Source organism: Anas acuta, chromosome 17 (genome assembly GCF_963932015.1).
Source record: "Anas acuta chromosome 17, bAnaAcu1.1, whole genome shotgun sequence".
NCBI classification, from domain to species: Eukaryota; Metazoa; Chordata; class Aves; order Anseriformes; family Anatidae; genus Anas; species Anas acuta.
In genome coordinates, this window is record NC_088995.1 from 2,635,970 (window position 1) to 2,657,875 (window position 21,906).

A 21,906-nucleotide genomic window follows, 5' to 3' on the forward strand; every position below is an offset into this window, starting at 1 on the left:
GGCAGCTGGCTCAGCTCCAGCCTCACCTCTGGGTTTGAGCCAGCACCAAAGCCCCAGGCACATGGAGAGCTTTTATAGGAGCACCCCAGGACAAACCCTTCCCCCAGCACCCTATGGTCACGGCCACGGCCCCACAGGGCTGCCCCAGGCCCTGAGGGACCCCCACCAGCCCAGACCCCGCTCACCGTCACCCCGCTGCCGCCTCTGTTTGCAGCCGCCCGCTGTTCCCTGGGCAACGGCTGCAACGGCAGCAGCCAGAGACAGCCCAGAAAGTGCTGGGAGAGGTGGCTCATCCCCTCCTTGTCCCTTCCATGTCCTCTCTTTGTCCCCTTTTCGTCCCCACCAGCTGCCACAGAGAGGTGATGCCGACCCCCTTCCCGCAGCACGACCCCCCTGGTGCTCAGCCCCTCGCCCACAATTTGCTTACAAAGCACCAGCATTCGCCTGGGCTTTGGCTCTGGAAGGCCAGGGGATCCTGCTTTTAGGACCGTGCAGATCTGCATTGAACCTACCCAAAATGGCCCACAATAACTGTCTGAAAATAACAACTTCTGCACAAACAGAGAGATGCATCACTCAGTTTTATTGTTCTGGGAGAGTATTTTTAAGTTCAACTGGAAAAAAGATTACAAACAAAAACAAATCACCCCCAAATCCCCTTGAAGAGTTCATACACCCTAAAACCAACTAGAGCAAATAATAATAAAAAAATCAAGTTAGGAGTACTTTTACAGAGTCATAACTGAACAAAATACTAAAAAGTAAGACAAAGTAGAATTATAACCCCCTATTCCTTAATTAACTTAAAAATAATTAGGCATTCCAGAAATTCTTTCATCGTATTTGGTAACTTCCAACAGCTGTTGCGATCTATTACTAGAGAGACAAGAAAGTGCCCCAGGACTTCTTAGTATATTTTAAGAAGATGTTCACTGAGGAATTTTAAGAGAAGGAAAAAGAGAAGGAATGCTCTGTTATCACCAAACAAGAGCATTTTATGCTCTTCAGAATCGGTATCAAGGGAAGCTTGGGTTTCTCTCTAGCCTCCCTCCAAAGTGATACAAGAAATAAGAGATGAGAGGCCACATCCTGCAACTCTACAAGCTGCTCCTCAGAAATCAGCACAGTTCTGAACTGTGGTAAGGCTTCGCTCCATCCTTTTCATACTCTGCCAGTCTGGCACCTAGATCACAGCCTCCAAAACAATATTTCAGCAAAAATGAAGATAACATGGGAATTTTTCAAACCAGGCCAGAGTCCAAAAAGCAGGCACAAGCTTCATCTTTATTGTTTCCTAAGCAGTGATCATCTTTGTGATCATCTTTGCAAGGGAATGATGTTGCAGCTGAAAAAGAAGAGCGTAGAAGGAAACGTTAAAGGCTCAGTTCTGAAAGAAGCTCGGAAAAACTGACACAGTTTAAATCAGGTCCACCACATCCCTCTTGCATTTGCTCCCCCTATCAGAGGAATTAGCCACTGAGATCTTCTGCCCTGCAGCTCACGTTTGATACAACTTGCCTCCCCACCAACAAAACACATCAGGGCAGGCAGCAACACACATGCAGGGAAGCACAGAGCTGGCCCTGCTACAGGAAAGTTGCTCTGAGCTGGCTGAATGCCTCATCCACTCCGGTTAAATGAAATAAAAGCCTACCCCAGGAGGCCCTTCCCAGCCCAGCGCTTCGGAGTCAGCCCCAGGTGCACTTTCTTGCCATTGCGGATGACGGTCACACTCAGCGGTCTCTGGAAGGGGGGAAAAAATGGAAAGAAAGAAAGAAAGAGTTTGCAACTTCCCATCACCAGGTCAAACCTTTTTTGTGTTCTTCTGCTGAAGCACGAGAAGAACATTACAAGTACTTCAGCAGTTCTCATTCCCACCCCTTCAACTAGATTTGAAAGGAGGGAGCGTTCGGTGGACAGAAAGCTCCATGAGATCTCTCAGTTCCACTAAAAACCATCTGAAGGCTGCGATAGCTTCTCTTGCCAGTCCAGAGGGCCGTGTGCGTGGCATGGCAGCACAGCAAACTGCTGCAGGCAGTGCCCTGGGGTGGAGCAGGCAAAGGGCACACACCTCTTTGCTCTCTTCTGTCCAGGCAGGAATGAGCTCAGTGCTGTGAGGGAACAAGGCTACAACAGTGCAGACTGAATCCAACACGGAGATCTGACTTCCACAAACAAGCTACAGGTAGCCAACAGAGACAGGCAAGAGAACCGTTTCAGCAGAAGCAAGCTCACCCCTTCGCTGTGCTGCACCACCGTGGCGATGTTCTGCAGGTTCTGGAAGTTGTGCACGTTGACGGAGCCGAATTCCACGATCTCATCATCGACCTGAAGCCCCTGGACAGAGAGAAGGAAGCTGAACATCTGCGTTCTCTGAAGAGAGGTAATGCGATTAGGGCATGGAGCTACATCACACCACCTCCATGTTGTTAGAAACAAATAAATACCCATTCTCGTGCCCTATTTTACGGGAGGAGAAACACTGATTCTAGAATGATCGCTGAGGCCTTGTGTGGTGCTATGGCACAGCTGAGACAACAATTCTGGTTCAGCACAGTGACAAGTCGCTCCATGGGACACCCCAGTGACACTGGCACTGCCACACAGCTCCCCCCACAGGAGCTTTCAGGATGAACTATGCTGGTTAAGAAGGTGATTGAGCATTTGCTAAACACTTACAATAAAAAAAATGGGGGGTGGGATAATAAAAATTGGTGTCCCATGGGTTATTCCTGCTTGGTGATGAGCACAAGGAGCAAGCCACCTGCTCTGTTTCCCCTCGAGGTCCGAGCAAAGCCCTCCCCGTGGCTCTCAGACCCACGAACTCACCGAGACGCTCGCCGGTGACTCCGGTGTCACCGCGTTCACTCTGGCAAAAGCCTGGGGCTGGGCCAGGCCCTGGCCCTGGCTCTGGCTCTGGCTCAGCGCCTCCGCCAGCGCCTCGGCCTGGTCCTTGGCCTGCTTCTCCTTCTCGCGGGCGTGCAGCTGGTGCAGGGCCTCCTCCACCTGCTTCATCAGCGCCTTGTGGTCGTTCTGCAGGCCTGTGGGCGACACCGGGAGGCCCATGGGAGGGCTGCTCCTCAACACCTTCACCCCAAAACCGGGATCGGGCACAAGATGATGACAGCGGGGACACCACCCACCCCCAGCGGGGCAGGGCATTCCCCACCCAGCCCTGAGAGCCACACACAGGGCACACGAAGGGGCAATGCAGGGGGTTTGGGGGGACCCGGGGGCACCTGGAAATCCCTTTTAAACCTCAATTCCCGTTAAACGCCCAGCACGAGGCCACCCCAGCGGGGCAGGGGGGGGCTATGGGGGACTATAGGGGATCGGGGGGGCTGACCCCACTCACAGGCGATGTTGTGCCGGGCCGCCCGCACCCGGTACACGTCGATATCAGCCCGGGGGAAGCCCTCGGCGTCCACCAGCGGCTCGTCGGGACCCACGCCGCTCTGCGGGGGGACAGCGGGCGGTCAGGGGGGGGACACGGGGCGGTGGCAGCGAGCCCCAAGCCCCCCCCAAATCTCCCCCGGTACCCCCGGTCTCCCCCCGCCCTGCTCACGTCCCGCAGCAGCTCGTAGCACGCCCGGATCCTGGCCTCCAGCTCGTCCTTTTGCCGCACCAGCTGCAGCACCGCGCCCGCCGTCACCGCGCTGCCGGCCCCGGGCTGCGCCATGGCTGGGACGGGCCCCGGGACGCGGTGCGCAACGGGGGGGGCGGGGCCACGCGGGGAGCTCCGGCTTCGTGGGCGGGGCCACGGGGGTGGGCGTGGTCACGGAGTGGGTGGGGCTATGGGAGGGGGCGGGGTTAGTGTAGGGGGCGTGGTTTAGGGGCGGGTGGCGGGAAAGTGGGCGGGGCTTAAGAAAGGGGCGGGGCCAGGGCTGCGCGCCCGCGGGAAGGAGGCGGCGGGGGCAGAGCCATGGGGTGACAGCGGGGTGGCACTGATGGGGTGGCACTGACAGGGGGTGGCAGTGCAGTGACAGTGCCGTGGGGTGCCATGGCAGCAGCATTGCCACAGGGTGGTGCAGCGATGGCAGCACCATGGGGTGACACCGCGATGGCAGCTCCATTTGGTGACACAGCAGTGGCAGCGCCATAGGATGGCACAGTGGTGGCACCTCCATGTGGTGACACCGCGATGGCAGCACCATGGGGTGACACCGCAGTGATATCTACATGCAGTGACACAGCGATGGCAGTGCCACAGTGTCCCAGCAGTGGCAGTGCTTTGGGGTGACACAGCAGTGCCGTTGCCTTGGGGTGGTGCGGTGGTGGCCATGCCATAGGTGACACCACGATGCCATGGCTGTGAGGTGACCACCACCCACCACCACTGCTCCAGACCCACACTGCTGCCACCAGCCACCGTGTCCCTGCTCCTGCCAGCCCTGCAGCACCGCCGTCACTGTGGCTGAAGAAGCCACCGAGTGTCCCCTGCCCCCGCACTGTGCGTGCACCCACGTCACCCTGGCTTGGCTGCAGCAGGGAGGTCACCAGGTACAGGAGGGGACCCGTGGGACCCATGGGGCCAGCACCAGGATGGGGCAGTGCCCGGGGTGGAGCTGAGGAGGAGCCATCCCTTGCCCCGCTATATCAGGCCCGCGCACGGCATCGCGCCCTCTTCGCCGCTGTCACATCACCGGGTCGCAGCAATGGTGAGGGTCTGGACCGAATGCCAAATCACATGGTTTTGGGGGAATTTCGCCGCTTTTTCCCCCCTGCTCGATGCTGGGCCTGGGAGGGAAGTTGCTGGGGTTGCTGCTCCTCGGCTGCACCCTGCTAACTTGCCCCTCTCTGGTTCTCTTTCCAGACGACTTACACGGACAAGGGAGAAAAGGTAGGTGCTGGGCTGCGGCACTCCGGGGGGGAACACCAACCATGGGCCCCCCTTGTGCTCACTCCGGCCACCACCTGTGTGGGCTGCAGAGGACGGCTCCGGCTGCTCGGCACGCTCGGTTCCGTCTTGGTGCGGTGGGATGCGATGGGCATTGGCAGCCAAACCCAACACCTCGGCACAGTCCCCCCTTTCCTGCCCCAGTTCGCTCCCAGAGCTGTGCCAGGCAGGGATGACACAGAGCAAAGGGGCTCGCTGTGCTCTGCCCCGCTTGGGTAAATCGTTAACATAGAGGTTAACGAGGGCACCTGGCAGCAGCTGTAGGGCCACAGGGGTTGTCCGCACGTGGGCTCCCCGGCATCTCCAGATACTCTTTTCCCAGCTCTCCCCTCCTGTTCCTCCCTGCCTTCCCTTGCCCCAGCCTGCCTGCCTTGCACTGGTGCTTCACAAGTCCATGCTACCAGGAACTAACTGCATCTGTAGGCACCGTGTTTGTAGGAATCGTGTTTGTAGGAATTGCATTTGCAGGAACTGCACCTGCAGGATCCGTACCCGCAGTGCCACAGCTGGGGCAAGGAGCAGCCCCGTGGCACAGCGAGGGTAACCGGGCAGCCAGGACAAACTTTTCCCCTTCCCTTTAGCCCCTGCGAGGCCGCTTCATCCACTTCCACTCCATCACCTTCTGGGTGGGGAATGCCAAGCAGGTAGGAGGTTGCGGCCGGCTGCGCGTGTGGGCAGGGGTGGTGGCGGTGGCGGTGCTGTGCTGGGGACAACGCGGCCACTGCATCCATTGGCTGCTGGGGGGGCGGCTGGTGGCCCCTGGCGCTGTCCCTGTGCCCGGCCCTGGCTCGGGGCCACGGCCTTGGGGCCCTTGCGCAAGGCGAGGGGCGGTGGCTGGGGGTGTGTGTGGGACAGGCCCCCAACGTGCAGGTGAAAAGCGAAATCGTTGCAGCCCCGCTGTGCACCCCTCTGCCCCCCTGCCCGGCCCCAGCACCGGAGGGCTCTCCAGGCAGCGCTCGCTGTGGAGTTTTGGGGTTCTTTGTGCTGCTTTCTTGTCCCTGCTTGCTCCTCCTGGGCTGCTTGAGGAGCGTGCCTGCGGGCGAGGGGCTCGTTTCGGCAGGGAGGGGGAGAGTGGGGCGGTGACAGATTCAGTCCCGTGGTGCTGGAAGTGTGCACAAACACACACACACATGTACACATGGCCCTTGCACACACCGTGGTTTACCCGTGCCGCCGTGGCAGGCTGCCTCGTATTACTGCAACAAGATGGGCTTCGAGGAGCTGGCGTACCGGGGGCTGGAGACGGGCAGCCGGGAGGTGGTGTCACACGTCATCAAGCAGGACAAGGTACGGTGACAAAGCCCCGATGGCGGTGCCACCACCGAGGTGCCCACGGTGACGGGGAGATGCTGGATGCGCGCTGACGCTGCCCAAAGGCATTTGCAGCATTAAACTCTGAGCCCTTCGTCCTCTTCCTCTCCAGATCGTGTTCGTTCTCTCGTCTGCGCTCAACCCGGGGAATGAGGGTAGGTTTTGGGGGGCCAGAGGGGCTGGGCGGTGTGCAGCATCCCCGCTCACACCCACCGGCTGCCGGCAGAGATGGGCGAGCACCTGGTGAAGCACGGGGACGGGGTGAAGGACGTGGCCTTCGAAGTGGAGGACTGCGACTTCATTGTGCAGGTAGGCAGCACCCGCATGATGCACCAGGGGCCCCGAAATGGTGAGTTATGGAGGGGGAAAGGAGCAGCAACGAGTGGGGGTGGAGGGTCCTGGGGCTGCATCCCCCCAGGCTCTGGGCACTGCAGCAGGACGGGCGCTCTCCCCCTGCCCAGAAAGCCAAGGAGCGCGGAGCCGTGGTGGTGAAGGAGCCCTGGGTGGAGGAGGACAAGTTCGGGAAGGTGAAGTTTGCTGTCATCCAGACGGTGAGTGCCGGGGGGTGGCGGTGCTCAGCCCCCCCATCCGCAGCGGGGTCTGCACACCACAAGGTGCAGGGTGGGCACGGAGCCGCTTCCCTCCCCGCTGCAGTACGGCGACACCACCCACACCTTGATAGAGAAGCTCAACTACAAGGGGCTTTTCCTGCCCGGGTACCACGCGCCCCTCTTCAAGGACCCCCTGCTGCCCAGGCTGTGAGTTGTGCAGCATCCCAGCACCTCCTTGCAGCCCCCAGGGCCCCCCCAGCTCCGCTGAGCGCTGCCCTCGTCCCCCTCCCCGCAGGCCGAGCGCCAAACTGAGCTTTGTGGACCATGTGGTGGGGAACCAGCCCGACCTCCAGATGGTCCCAGTGGCTGACTGGTAAGAGCGGGGAGGGCTGGGAGGAGGTGGCACCGCTCTGTAGCCTCACTGATGCTTGCTGCTGAGGGCAATTAACCCAGAGCAGAGGTTCGTTAGTGCGGGGATGGAGCAAGGGGCTTCCACGTGCCCCCTGTGGCCCGGCAGGTACCAGAAGAACCTCCTCTTCCACCGCTTCTGGTCGGTGGACGACAAGCAGCTGCACACCGAGTTCAGCGCCCTGCGCTCCATCGTGGTCACCAACTACGAGGAGACCATTAAGATGCCCATCAACGAGCCGGCGTTCGGCAAGAAGAAATCCCAGATCCAGGTGAGCACGGCTTGATGGGCCACCAGCAGGGCTTTGGTGAAGAAAAGGGACAGGACCAGCGGGGCAGTGGCTTGCTGGTCGTGTGCCATAGCCACAGCACCACCAGCACAGTGAGATTTTTCCCCACAGGAATACATTGACTACTACGGAGGGGCCGGAGTCCAGCACATCGCGCTCAACACCTCCGACATCATCTCGGCGGTGAGTGCCACCACGGCAGCTCTGCCCCGTGCCACCACAGCGCATGGTCTGCCTGTCCCTGGCTCCTCTCCAGGCCAGAGAGCTTCTGGAGGCATCGGGGGCATGCTTGCATGGTGGCCAACCCCACACTGCTTGGAGAGGGCACCTGGGATCCAAAGGGAGAGGGTGGGACAGGGCCCATGCTCCGTTTGGGGCCAAATCCACAGGAAAATGTCAACTTTCCCCCCACCACCACCTGTCCCTGTGTACCCACCCCACACTCAGCTCTCCCCCGCCCTGCAGATCACCAACCTGAAGCAGCGCGGCATGCAGTTCATGGACGTGCCGTCCAGCTACTACCAGCTGCTGCGGGAGAGGCTGAAGGCTGCCAAAATCAAAGTGAAGGAGAACATCGACAAGCTGGAGGTGGGTCGGGCTGCGGCTGGGCCGGCTCCCCACGGCGTCTGGCAGGGCCAAGGGGCCACGTGGAGGCAGCTCCGTGCCCCTCAGTAGGTCTCGGGGTTATCTTCCTATTGCCTTTCTCCAGGAGCTGAAAATCCTGGTGGACTTCGATGAGAAAGGCTACCTGCTCCAGATCTTCACCAAACCAGTTCAAGACAGGCCCACGGTCTTTCTGGAGGTCATCCAGCGGCACAACCACCAGGTAGGCTGCAGGATTGCCCTGCGAAAAGCAATGAAGTTGGCCTGGGGGCCTCAGCGGGGCCTTGTGCCACCACACAGCCAGCTCTGGTGGTGCTGGGGCCTCATGGAGCCCCGGCACCACGTCCAGGTAACGCTGTCCTCCCCGCAGGGCTTTGGTGCTGGGAACTTCAAGTCTCTGTTCGAAGCGATAGAAATCGACCAGGACGCGCGAGGCAACCTGACGGTCCTGAGCCCCAACGGGGAGAGTGAGCGCATGTAGCGCCAGAGCGCGCCCAGCCTCCATCGCTGGCCCCTAACGAGCTGATTCCCTAACGAGCTGATTCATAAACGAAACGGGGACCAGGCTGATGCTTCGGTAAATAGCCCAGGGAAGTCGCTGCCAAGCTGGCGATGTGCAAGGACTGATCCTGACCCAGCCCAGGGGTGCCCTTGGAAGAGGGGATGCGGGAAGTGGTGACCACGAACCAGCCTAACCCCATCCCAGCCCCCCAATTCCTGACACTGGGCACGTGCCTGACGCATGCAGCTCTGGAGGAAGACACAGGAAACAACTGGAGCGCTTAAACCCCGTCTACGTGAAGTTTTCCATTAATTTTATCTATGCGGGAAGCTGAGAGAGGAAAGCATTCAGGGATTTGCCTCTCTACGTGTCTCTTTTTAATTATTATTACTTGTAGGTTCAATCTTGAAATTGAATTTCCTGAGAGTAAACATGATTTTGGGGTAGCTGCAGCATTCTGGAATGAGATGATTGAATGTACACGTTTCAGCCTTCCTGCCCGTTCCCCAGTCTTGCTCCAGTACCCATAAGCTCCCGAATTAACGGAGGGTTGGGGTTTTCCAGTGCTTCAAGAAGCAATCGCTGCCTTTGTGGTGATTGCCAGGCTCAGTCCTGGCTGCAGGTGAAGACTCCCCTCGGGGCATCACCCTGGGCACCGTCACAGTCCTTGGCAAGGGGGCTTTCCCCACTGACAATAAAATCCATTTCTGTCACAGTGTGAGTGCCTGGTAAGTCCGTGCTGCCAGGGCTGCAGGCTCCGTGCCCACCGTGGCTGTGGGGCATCAGGGAGGAGCCGAGGCTCCAGATTCAGCGATGGCTTCGGTGCCATGCAGGAACCGGTGCCCCAAGGCAGGGCCAAGCGGCCAACACCACCCAAACTCAACCAGCCTTGCTAATAAAGTACCTGCAGATCCCAAGTCCCACACAGATAAGGAGAAGAGGTGCAAACAACCTTGAATGCTCCCTGAGGACCTGCAGACCTCAGGATGCGCCAGCCGAAGATCACCACGGGCTCACGGTGGCCCCAGGTCTCCCTGCTGTCACACACCTGCCCTGCAGATCCCCGCAGCTCCCAGTGCTGCTCCTTGTGTTTCCCAGTGTGGAAGCTGCTCAAAGTCTAAGCCAAGCCCCCGGCTGATGCTGGGCTCCCAGGACACGATGAGAGCCCATCCGCAGCCTGAGCCCCTGCCCCATCCAGACAGCCCCGGGCTGAGCCCTGCCAGCAGCAGCCTCCTCACTGTGGCCGGGGAAGAGGGAGCCAGGAGAAGTTACCAGCAGCCGAGGCTCTCTCCTGCCAGTTCATTTTCCACCTGTCAGCTGCTGCATTCATCCCTGCCCTGCATACCTCCCACTCCAAAATTCAGAGAAGCCACTTTTCTGCTGTACCTCTCTCGGTAGGCTGAGGGCTTTCACCTCCACAAAGTAAAGCAAAGCATTAAAAAATAAATTAAAAAAAAATGAAGCCAGAAAAACTGACATGGTCAGAGTGCCCTGGGACACCCAGCACAGTGCAGGATGTATTAAAGGTGAGATCCGTCTGCCTCTGACCACTGGGCAGGCTCGGCCCGTCGTGTGGCTGCTCCGACACGTGTTGAGGCTTCCCCCTGTGGCTGTGTCCAGCACAGAGCTGGCAGGATAATTGCATAATTTCAGCAGTAACCTTAACTTCCTGCAGGTTCAGAGCCCCGACCTGCTCGCATTTCTTCCACACGATAGTTGTACGACCTTGCTTAAAGCCCCTGCCTGGATACGGGATGAGTATTTGCAGCTCTTGTGGTTCCCAGCACGGGTCCGAGAGCAAAAAGCTGCCCCAGCTACACATCAAGCACAACATAATGTTTCTGTAAGAAAAGTCAGTATATTTATGGTTTGCTTTATAAAAGTTACTATAATACAATGGTACATAGTATTCAATTCACAAAAATATGAACAAATATATACAGCATGACACATCCACAACAAAAACACTTTCTTCAAAACAAGATACATACTGGTGACAGATTCTATATGCACAAAACATCCCTAAATTTATAAATTTGCTTAACAAAAGAAAAAGCAGAAATCCTAAATCTTCAAAGCAGATTTTTTTTTTAAAGGAACTTAAAAAAAAATCATTTATTGCAAACCATTTTACCTGCCTCCTTTTAAAGGAAGCCCTTTATTTTCACACCGTGAATTAAAACAACCTGTTTAAGGAACCAGAAAACTGCAGGATTGGAGCCGGGTGTTCTTCCCTTTTGCTTTTAAAACTGCCCGTTTGAGTGTCCGTTCCAGAGGGTTTCTTTTCACTTGGACAAATACTACAGTGGCAATTAAGGAGGAAACTCATAGAAACAAAAACAAATATTAAAATGAAAAAAAAAATCCAGTTGCAAACTCGCTTAAATACATTTTAGGTTGTCTATTAGACTGTACACATTTCCTCGCTTGAAATAAATAGATTTTGCACATTAGGTTTCAGAATGGGGGTGGGGGGGCAAAGAAGAAGCCTTGACTTGGCAATTTTTTGTCTTCAGTTTCTTAATGCTGCTAATTCCGTCTATTTATTTGACAAAAAAAAAAAAGAAACATTTATACAGAATTTACATTATACAAAGCTTGACACAAGCTGTAAATGCCACCAGCTCCTTTGCTATACTCAGTCCTTCTTCCTCCCCACCTTCTCGACAAGAATTAGAGCTGGAATCTGTTTAAAAAGAACTCCAAATTACAATAGTCACTTTTAATAAATTATTTACATGCTCTTGAAGTACAAAGAAATCAGCAAAAAAATTTCAACATGTTTCTACAAGAAACAGTGTTTGAAGAGAAGATTCTTGAGTTTGCCTATGTACAGAAGATGCATTTTTTTTATATACTTCAAAATCCTTTTTTCCTTAAATTTTTATTTTATACAGAAATGCACTGAAATGATCCCTGAAAAAGGTCACAAAAACCGGAACTGAAACTACTGTATACTTTGTTGGAGTTTAAAAATGTTCTGTTTTGTGTTTTTTTTTCTTTTCCTTGTAGAAATAAGCTGCTCTATACAATATAAATATCTGCAGGATGAGCCCCTGCCCCGCCGCCCCCGATGGCTACAGCGCGCTTTGGGGGCGACCGAAGGACATGAGGGCAGTGAGGGCGAGGGCAGGTGGGGTTTGCAAGCAGAGCACATTTCCTAGGAACGCCAGCTGCTGCGGGATTCGCACGCGGACCTGGAGCCAGCTCGCTCACCTGGGGACACCATGGGCTGGAGGGACACCTCCAATGCCTCCACGCTGCTCTCCGCGATCATTTCACCCAACAGAGCCACCCAAGCGAGCTGCGATTTCATGGGGAGCACAGTCAACGTCTCTCTCTCTCTTTTAGGGTTCAATTTAAGTGAAAATAAATTTGGGACAGCGAACAGAACGACTCCAGCACGCCTCTCTGTCAAGCAGCACAAGCCAAAGAAGCCGGGGATGTGGAAGGAGGCTCCATGGGGCTGCCTTCCCAAACCATGTCTGCAGCCACAGGACGCCTCGATCAGACCTAAAACCCCACTATAAAATTATGGGGACAGGGCTGCTCTGACCAGCTGCACAGGGAGGGCTCTGCAAGCCAAGAACTAAGGGGAAAAAAGAGAAGCCTCCGCTTTGAGGACTAACGTGGGTTTTCAGAAGTGCTGGCAAAGAGCCCCGCTTCCTCCTGGCGGCTCCCGGGAGCTCAGCTCTTTCAAAAACTCACGTTATCCACCCGAAAAACTGCAGCGGGATGGTTACAGGTGGTTTCAGGAGCACCCCAGCGATCTCAGTGCTCGAGGCCTTCGGCACCCAGATCCCTGTGGCTCTCCTGCAAACACCGCAAAGGAGCCCGAGCCCACAGGGCCCTGCTCTGACTCCCTGCCTCACTCCCCTCCTCAACAACCTGCTGGGGCTGACCCCATGCAGAGCACACCGAGGTGCTGGGAGGTACAGAATCACCAGCAGGTACTTAGGGGTTGAGTGAGGCTGGGGTTTTCCCCCCCCCCAAAACCAGTTCATGCTCTGGTTTGATGGGCCAGAGAGGAAGAAGGCCAAGAGCAGGGGCAGGACTGCGACAGGCAGGGGCTCCGGTTCTGAGACAAAAAATTTCTGTGCATTTCTAAAGCTTCAGAAGTAAAAGGCTGAGCTGTGGAGATGCCAACTGGAGCATCAGCACAAGAGGAACCTCATTTGAAAGCAAAAAAAAGAAAAAGAAACAGAGCAGCTGGTTTAATCCCCAAGTTCTCCTGCCACAGCTGTTGTTAACAACCCGAGTTCGATGACAAACTATTTGTGCTTCTCATAATTTTAAGCTCTGGGTCACGATTATTCAATTGCCAGAGAGATTTACAAAGAAGCAGGGGGAAAAACCCCAAAGCAAAAGGAAACAACGAAAGAAAACCAGAGATGAGATCACAGACTGTCCAACCTTCGGGACGATTTCCTTGCCCTCAGACAGAGCCGCGGGCAGAAGGCAGCTGGTGGCAGCCTAAAAGCTCCTGCTCTGCCGGCCTCTGGTCTGAATTCAAGCACAGAGGTCTCACCCACATCGCAAGCTCTGCTCCGCGGCACAGGCCTGGCAATTCCACGTCACAGTGGCAAAAAAAAAAAACTTCCAGGAAACTCTTTTGCAACCTCTGATCACGGAGCTGTGGTCGGAGAGCAATTAGCACTAATTTTACAAGGCTACAAGAACACAGCTGGCCCATTTGTTCTGCGGGGAGAAGGGTTTTAGTTACGCAGCCGATGCCTGCGTTTCACAATTACACTGCCGTTTCCCCTGTAAGCCAATTAGGGAGGCTCAGCACAACTAATCTCTACTTTTAAGGGAGGAGAAACTCCACGCGAGTTGAGAAACCTGATCCTGTCTATACCTGACCTGTCGCCTCACGTTCCCAGATCACATCCAAAGAAGCATTTCTTTGGTGCTTTGGCCCATTTTTTAATGGAACCCCTTAAGAACCGCAAACACCACCTCAGCACGTCTACAAGGTCAAAAGAGATTGAAAAACCATCTCAAAACGGGCTTCCTAGTTTGCAGAAGAATTCATTTTCACGCTGCAGATGGGGGAGGATGGGATTGCTATCGCAGCCTGCGCTCGGGGCACTTTCCACCACGTTTGGTCTTACCGCAAGGATGGGACTACCCCGGGGCAAGTTACTGAGTAACTGGGGGAGGTCCAGCTTGTTCCTATCACAGGAGGAATCTTCCCCATTCAAGGACAGGGCAAACACTCCATGCAAAATGCTGGAAGGGCAGGGAAATGCAGACAGAAGTGAGAAAAATTAAGATGAGGAACACATCACTCTGTTTCCCATCAACAGGGAGAAAATCCTATTGGAAACTCCTATTAGAAACATGGGTCGTAGTGTATGCTTAAAAGGAGGGTAAGGTTTTACAGTGTAACTGAGGCTGTTTCCCACTTAATTTCAGCCTCAGGTTTGGTTTTGAACACTAGACAAACCAATCTACAAGAAACGGGCATCCCAGAAGGCCATACGTGGTGCCAAACGGACTGCACAGCTGACTCAGCTCGTTACTACTGATTGCAGGACCCCCCTATTTTTCTTGCAGGGGTGCTGAGGTTTTGATCCCCCAATATACCAGCATGGCATATGAAAATCAGCGGTGAGCCCAAGGCGCTAAGCTCAGGTCTGTGGCTGACCTGGCGTTCCCCAGGGTGTCTGGCTTAGGGGACGTGTTCGGGCTCACCCCTAACGAAAAGGCAGGACAGTTCACCTATAGTCTCGTTGCAGACACGTCTCCATACACACACACGCACCCAAACACACGCACACACCCATTCACACTCCCTCAAGCCTCTGGCTTGCTCTGTAACATCAACCTTACATTTATTTACAGCTTACTCTGAGAAATCTGTGCAATTTCAGCCAATCAAGCTCCCAACAAACCCTATATGGCATTTTCAGTCTCTGCTTCACATTTAAACGTTGAATGTCTTTTTCAACCAACAAAACTGATGAGAAAAAGGTAGCAGCATTTATGAAAAGATGAAGGTTTATACCAACAATTAAAAAAAGGTACCATTATCCCATGAAGGAGCCTTAACGTAGGGACTGAACAGAGAGAAGCTAGTGTTTGGATAGACCATGCCACAAAACGGTAGTCACCTTTTTGTGTGCGTGTTGGATCTGAAAAGGAAAGAGCACCTGAAACATGAACAGTCCTCGTAAGCATGTGCGCTTTTTGCTTTCGTTCGTGATCCTGGCAGAAGTGCGAAACTTGCTTGGTTTTCTCTTCTCTTTTTTCCTTTTTTAATATATATTTTTTTCCTTTTTAATTTTTTCTTCCTTTTTTTCCTTATTTTTTTTCCTCTTTTTTTTCTTTTTTTTCTTTTTTTTTTCTTTTTTGGCAAAGTGCAACCACACCTGGTTACCACAGTTTTGACATGGCCGAAGGTGCAAGTGTGACGAGAAACCTCGAGTTCAGTTCAGGGTTCCCCTGCAGTTCTCAGAGCCACATAGACACGGGATTTTTACATCCTCAATGGGAAACTTGTAGTCATAGGTAATTTCCTCATTCACATTGATGTGCTGTTTGGAGTAGATGACGATCTTCTTTTGAGACTCCACTGTGATCACTTTAGCATAACAATTTGGCTGCAAGGGTGACAGAACAGGTAATGATTTAGGCTCCTGATGGCCACGGCTTCCCAGCCTCCACACAATTAACTAAACTAAAATGGAGTGGGGCACTCACTTGACAGTCTCAGCCACGCTTCCAGAGGCTAGACCCAGGATACTCAGCAGAAAGCTGAGAGAAGGAGGCATGAAGCCAGAAACTGGAAGAGCTCTCCTTGTGCTCCTCCAAAACACGTTCTGGTCATTCACAGTGCCCAAGAGCCCCCACAGTGCTCCACTACATTTGTCTCTGGTAGAGAGCAGCTCAACTAATGCTCGGTAACGTGGTCAGGCATCCAAGCCCTCAAATGTAGGCTGCAGCACAGATCAGACAGGAAAGCAGCTTCTCTGCTTACCAGGGCAAGAGTACTTTTCCCATGCGGACACTAGGATACTGTTCCCACAGCAGCAGAACTGCTAAAATTGTTGTTTTAAGGAAATACTTGGTAGCTGTGGTTGAACAGCAGCCATCAGGGTCCTACAAAATGGTCAGGAGGATTCTGAGCACGCTCTGTCTTGCTGCATGTTTCATTTCTCAGGTCTCTCATCTGTTCCTTAAGCTAGTTTAGACTCAGCTTTGATCTGCTGCAGCTCATTGAGTTAATCATAACCCTGTGACCCCTTGCTACTTCTGAATGTGTTCCTGATCAGAGTTAGCGAGGACTTGGTGGGTTTATCAGCATGTCAGAATACAATTATATGCGAAAAACTGGTACTTACATTGCAGCTGTGATTAATAAACCTGGCGAAGTTTCCACATTTCGTGGCATCGATGATTGTGTCGTGGTCAACTCTGAACATGTAACTGCTCCCGATGCCTTCATCCTCGTATCGCTTTTCACGCATGTCAGCAATGACCTACAGAAAACCCCACACTTATTGTCAGAACAGGCTGCAGCGAGCTGTGAGCAGAGATCTACCCAGGGCTCAGAGATCTACCCTGTGCTGGTGCCACTTTGAAGATACACGGTCCCAAATACCCCAAGAGAACAGACTTCACTGAAACCACAGAAGTTCAGGATGGGCTTCTGGAGAGCTTGCTTCCTAAGGGTTTGAGCTCTGAATTTCTCTGTTGTTGAAGATCCCACCCCTGCTCCTCCAACCCACATGCCAGCCTCTGCCTAGCTCACATAGCTAACGCTTTGCAGCAGGGACGCCAGCCCCAGCTGCCACACTCAATCACTTCTCTCAGGGCTGCTTTTTGCTCACATTTCGCCCCCAGTCCAGCTTACCTGCCGGATGTTCTGACCCACGTACTCAATCACCATCTCATCAGCTGCGATGGGCTCCATAGCAAAAAGGCCCCAGTCGTGGATGTGGCTCTTGCAGAATTTTAGCTTTTTCTTCCGAAACTGCACAAAGAAAACACCCCAAAATCCCAGCCCCGCGTTAGCCACAGCATCAAAAGGGAAAGGCTGTCCCTAGCTCCAGCAGCACACTGCAACACACAAGCAGTGCTGGGGTGCTTCAACCTGATTTGGTTTCCTTCTGGCTTTTGGTGACAGAAGGGCAGCACGGGGGACATAAGAGGTCCCACATAGTTGTAATACTTGGGTTTTTATACCATTATGCACCATTTGGGAGAACAGACTCATTGGGGCCATCGATCTCTGTTCTGCACAGCCCTGATGGTTCTACTTAGGGCTAAAGCAGCTTGTGTGCTTACAGCCATTTATCAAACAGCTCACGCCTCTTCTCACAGGGGAGCACACTGGACCAGTGTCCTGTTTTCCCCGCAATTGCTCTGTTCCTATTTTTAGGTGAATTAGATCACAGAAATCTTCAAGTTGGTTTATATGGAAGCACAGAGGAGCTGGGTACCCCAGAGAGGTTCTGCACTGGGTGATCCTTCAAGTCAATCTCATCTGCTCCCTGCAGCTGCTCTGACTGCATAGCCCAGCTCCCCATCCAAGCACCTCTGACCTGCTCTGTGGAGACTTTTTCCAAGAAGCAAGGCAAGACCTTAATTCTGGGCCCCACGCAGCCTCCTGACACACGCAGAGGTGCCCAGCACTGAGCTCTGTGCCTATCCCTGCCTGGCCTCAGCCTGCTCCCAGCCAGCCCCTACCCAGAGCAGCCACCCCACGGGGTGACCTACCTTGAGCTGGTTGAACTTGAGCAGGTCGCTGTCGCAGCTCCCGGTGAAGGAGGAGAGGAGCCTGCGCTGCTCTGACCGCCTCTCGGAGCCAGCCCGGGTGGAAGCATGCGGTTGAGCAGGGATGCTCATGCCCTGAGAACAAACAGGTGATCAGAGCTGACCCAACTCGCCCAGCACCCTGCAGCCTCCCCACGAGCAATCCCTTGTGCTACAAGGCATCATCACAGAGCACGTGGCCTCCCGAAAACACCCCACTTCAAACACCCCCACTGCCCCAGCACCACCCAAACGGCCACCTCAACGCAGGCGTAGCTACAGCTCCACCTTGCCAAAAGGTAGAGAGCAGCCAGCGTGCGTGATGATGTTCGAAACCAAATCCTGCTGGCACCCTGGTGGCCAGCAGAGGACGTTTCCTCACCTGCGTGTCTGCAGGAGGCTCCTCTGCAAAAGCTCGGCTATTGTTGAGGTATTTCAGTTTGTCCTTCTTATCAATTTTGTAATAGCCTTCGCTTCGTGCGCAGCCCGTCACGTGCTCCCGCATGCCATCGTCACGCTTCTTTTTCTTGGGGGTAGAAAAGCTGGTAGGTGGGAAGGAGTTAAGGGGCAACACGGCTACCAGGGGACATCAGACCAAACCTCTGCGGTTACGCGGAGCTAACACCAAGAAAACAAGGAAGGGTTTTTTTGGGGGCAGGAGGGAGGAAGTATAACTTACTATTAAAAAAAACCTTGCACGAAAGCCCAGCATGGTATTTCCTTCTTAGCTGCATGCTTCAGGAAACTTGTTCTCCCTCCAGGAATTCCCTGCAGCCACCCCAAGCCCCGAGAACACCGTGCTGACCTCTCAGCGATCCCAGCCCTTGGCACCCTGCCCCAGGCGAGGTGCAAAGCAGATGTACTGGAGACGCTCCTCAGCCCACCAGGTGGGACACGCTGCTCTCACCAGGCTCGGGAGATCTGCTCCTGCACACCTGCTGGGACAGGGAAGACCCCACGCAGATGTTTCTAACCCCACTGTCCTGATCCACCAAGAAAAACAGCAACAGTTTTAAGTGGCTTTGGCTGGTTTGCTTTTGCTTTAAAGGTTACTTAAAAAAAAAAAAAAAAAAAGCAGGGTCTTGCAGGGAGTCAGGGATGAAATATTTTAACTCCAGACACCTCTAGCAATACACGAGGTGCTGCACATGCTCCCTGATGACTGTGTCCTGCTGCAGCACAGAGCACGATGTTCTCCCAGCCAGCCTGGGGCTGTGTCTGCCCCGACGTGCTGCCTAGAAGCCAGCCTTTTCAGCTTATTAGTATTTTGGGCTCGAAGCAAGTTAAAGCTGCTAGCACCACTAACATCTTTTTGGGCACAGATGGCAGGATTATTTTTACAGCAAGTTTTAGCCCCAAGTTAAAGTCCTCTACGTACCCACCAGAAATTGCTGGGTTCAGTAATTAGTTTAGCAAGCTGAGGAAAAAAAAGTGGTTTAAATGAAGACAGAAGCTTCTCAAACCAGCAAGGAAATCTCCCCTGAAGAGGTGCTCAGAGACTTTCCCTGCAGTTCTAGATGGAAAATGCAGCAAGAACAGCCACTTCTGTATTGCAACTTCAGGGATTAGGTCTAAAACTGCCTGCTGACATAAGCAACTGCTATTCCAGCAAGCAAATCTACCAAATAACTTTGGCTTTTGCATTCTAAGTCCCACAACCCAATGCCCATCGAGCGCATCCTACACATGGTGCGTGACGCAGAGCCGCTGAGAAAGGATATAAGGATGGAATACCCACAGGGTGTCGTTAAGCCAGTCCATGCCATTGTCCTGCTGTAACAAGCGGTCGTATGTGATACACATGAATTTGATGTCTTCCTCGTCTATGCCTCCGTTCCAAATGTCATACAAAATGGTCATCTCCTCAAACTCGGAGCGTGGCCTGAACTGAGGCCGGGGTGGGGAATACTCGGGGGAAGGAATCACCGGGAGGTCCTCAGGTGACTTCTTCTGCCTTCGCCACTGTCTTTTAGGCTTCGCGTGAGCTTCTTCTTCCTTGAAGTCTTCGTTCCACTGGTTCTCCAATTCCTTGAATGGCAGTTTCTCTGCGACTGTCTCAGCCGCTATTTTCTCGTGGAAGCCGTCATTCCTGAAGTCCAGGGTGACGGCTTCAGGGTCTTTCAGTCCATAGAAAGCATCGGGGTGTGCACTCAGGAGCTCTTTGCTCATAGCACTTTCCACCAGGGTCACTGGGACAGGAGGTGGCTCTATGGTTTTGCCCGAGTACACATCCAAGGAGAGGACAGAAGGCGGCGACCGTTTTGGTCGGCCCGGCCTCCTTTTGGGAAGAACAGAAGGCGGTGGGGGGGGAGGAAGAATAGAAGCCCCAGTGGGTGCTTCTGGCGAGAGTAAAACAGATTTTACTTCTGCCTTGCATTCCTCGATGGGCAGTCTTCCATCTCCAGGCATGCACGGCAGGGCTGCTACGGGTATTGGCTCATCAGGTGGCAAGCCCACGTCTGTGTGGAAATCTGCCTGGGGGGGGCTGGCGAAGGGGATAGGGGAAGGAACACTGTTCATGCTGATCGTAAGGGAAGCACCAAGAGGCTCTTTAAAGGTTTTCTCATCTAGCTCATCCTCTGACGGCTTCTTGCCAGACAGAAGGCAAGGAATGGTAGCACCAGCCTCTGGGAAAGTAGGCGTGAAATTGAAATCTCTCCCAGGAGTCCGAGGAATGCCACTGTTAATGCCAGGAGATTGGGATGGGTAGGAAAAGGGGCTCCCTGGGACCTGAGGGGAACTGAGGGTCAAGCTGCTTCCCGTAAGGGGAGCATCGCTTCCTGGCGTTGCTGGAACAGTGTCCGTGCTCTGGGATTTTGCAAAGGGGTGCGAAGACTTGGCCAAAATGTCCCGCCCAGGAGTCCTAGGAATCTCCTCATCCACAGATGTTTTGGTCACCAGTAATTGTTCGGGGAACTTCTCTGGAGGGATTAAAGATTCCTCTTTACCGGGAGTCGACGGTAAGGGAAGCGTGGAGGATGGCACCTTGTGGGCTGGAAGCAGAAGAATATCAGTCTCTGGATGCACCACCACCTCCCGCCCCGGTGTGCGAGGCAGCCGCTCATCCTCCTCCGTTGCAGAGGGCAGCTTTGTTTTAACACGAGCTTCTAAGGTGCTGCCATCAGACTTGCTAAAGAAGCTGCTTTTACCGGGCAGAGGTTCTCCAAAGACTCCCATTGGAGCTGAGAGGCAGAGTGTCCCATCCTCATCTTGAGATTCAGGCTTGGGACCTTCCTGGACCTCTGGCTCCAGCATGGCAGTGTGTTCAGGCTCTTCCTCTGGAAGAAGGAAAAAAAAAGAAAGGAAGAAAGAAAAAAGAAGTCAGGGGTGTTGCTTTACTTGCCACTTGCCAGTAAAGGCATGTTTAAGATGTTGCAATTACGGAACAGCTCAATTCCACAGGGAGGCTTTAAAAACTCCAATGCTTTACATTTTGGAGGCACAGAGTGTGGAGTAATTAGACACCACCACAGACATCCCTAATGGACCATTAAAAAAAATGCACTATTAATTTGAGGATTAGCTACTACGCAGGCCAGAATGAAGGTTTTCTGCTTTGAAAACCCCTGACCACCTTTTTACAGGCACGAAAAGCATTAGTGGCTTGCAGGGTGAGAGCTTTGGAGGACAGCTGTCAGAGCCCCAAGCTATCAGCCTTTCTGATGTGGGAAGGTAAACTAATTGCGGGGCCAAGAAGCACCCTCGGCTCTCCAAGGAGGGGAGCAGCGTAATGCTCTTGAACAACACGTGAAGGAAATGGAAAGCCCTTGTAATGAATGAGGAGACACTCAGATGGTATCAATGAGGCAATTTATATGCTGCTCTCTCTGCAGCAGGCTCATTTGTCTGGAGTTTATTTACCTCCTTAGAGTCAGGGCCAAAAGGAATCAACAGTGAATCTTCTTAGGCAGCTCAAAATAACATTTTCAAGTGGGAGAGCAAAAGGAGGTGGGAACGCCTGGAGAGTTGGAGGGGAAGTGTTATCCATCTGTGCGGAGTGAACCAGAGATTCACTGCAGAAAGGTCAGACCCATCCAACTCCTGCACGGCCAGGCTGGGCAGCACGAGAAGAACGCTGCAGTTTGAGTTTGTGCCTAGCTTACCTGAAAAGCTCACTCCACACATCGAGGTACCCCAAACGCAGCTCTACCCAGATTTATATCCTGTCTGGACACCAACATGTTCTAGAAAGGAGCTGCGTAAAACAGGCATTTTGCCTATTAGCCTTTCAAATTTTATGATAGCTGAGGAGCAATAGCCTGGGCAGGGGCCAGATTTCCAGCTCTCCAGGTGCCAAAATACTGTCTAGTCCCCAGTGCTGCAGCCTTCAGACACCCGTCCTGCTCAAGATGTTGGCTCCAGATTTTTGCTCGTTAATTCCCCGCTTCCTGCTGCAGAATTTGTCGAGATTTATGCATCCTACTCCTACTCTAGTCTTCACTGGTTATATACAGCTCTGTACAGAATCAAGACAATTTCCTTCTTCCAGCAAACCTGGGGATATTATTCATGTAAAATGACTAAGTGAAAAGCAAGGAGCCAGATGTAATTCTAAGACTCTGCCCACCTGCCCCATACAGCTTT

General features: G+C 53.5%; 3 protein-coding genes across 3 annotated transcripts in view; 1 reads left to right on the forward strand and 2 right to left on the reverse strand.

The window, feature by feature from the left end:
* Window positions 1–564: 564 nt before the first annotated feature.
* PSMD9 (proteasome 26S subunit, non-ATPase 9) lies at window positions 565–3,749 on the reverse strand. Its single transcript, XM_068653926.1, has 6 exons — window positions 3,566–3,749; window positions 3,356–3,455; window positions 2,830–3,041; window positions 2,236–2,337; window positions 1,655–1,743; window positions 565–1,345 (listed from the first exon to the last, which is right to left on the reverse strand). Exons 1-6 carry the CDS (start codon window positions 3,677–3,679, stop codon window positions 1,318–1,320), a joined length of 645 nt encoding a protein of 214 aa, XP_068510027.1. The 5' UTR covers window positions 3,680–3,749; the 3' UTR covers window positions 565–1,317.
* Window positions 3,750–4,589: 840 nt separating this feature from the next.
* Window positions 4,590–9,277, forward strand: HPD (4-hydroxyphenylpyruvate dioxygenase). The gene is made up of 14 exons (XM_068654389.1): window positions 4,590–4,658; window positions 4,814–4,840; window positions 5,479–5,541; window positions 6,080–6,184; window positions 6,321–6,363; window positions 6,435–6,517; window positions 6,670–6,759; window positions 6,863–6,966; window positions 7,055–7,132; window positions 7,277–7,439; window positions 7,569–7,640; window positions 7,923–8,045; window positions 8,167–8,283; window positions 8,431–9,277. The coding sequence occupies exons 1-14, from the start codon at window positions 4,656–4,658 to the stop codon at window positions 8,539–8,541; spliced, it is 1,182 nt and encodes a 393-aa protein (XP_068510490.1). The 5' UTR covers window positions 4,590–4,655; the 3' UTR covers window positions 8,542–9,277.
* Window positions 9,278–10,400: 1,123 nt separating this feature from the next.
* SETD1B (SET domain containing 1B, histone lysine methyltransferase) overlaps window positions 10,401–21,906 on the reverse strand; it is a 46,382-nt gene continuing 34,876 nt past the window's right edge. The window contains exons 13-18 of the mRNA XM_068654388.1: window positions 19,044–20,600; window positions 17,705–17,871; window positions 17,287–17,418; window positions 16,421–16,540; window positions 15,909–16,046; window positions 10,401–15,167 (exon numbers count right to left, since the gene is read on the reverse strand). Coding sequence (XP_068510489.1) covers window positions 14,994–15,167; window positions 15,909–16,046; window positions 16,421–16,540; window positions 17,287–17,418; window positions 17,705–17,871; window positions 19,044–20,600 — 2,288 coding nt within the window. The 3' untranslated portion in view covers window positions 10,401–14,993. The remainder of the gene's footprint in view (window positions 15,168–15,908; window positions 16,047–16,420; window positions 16,541–17,286; window positions 17,419–17,704; window positions 17,872–19,043; window positions 20,601–21,906) is intronic.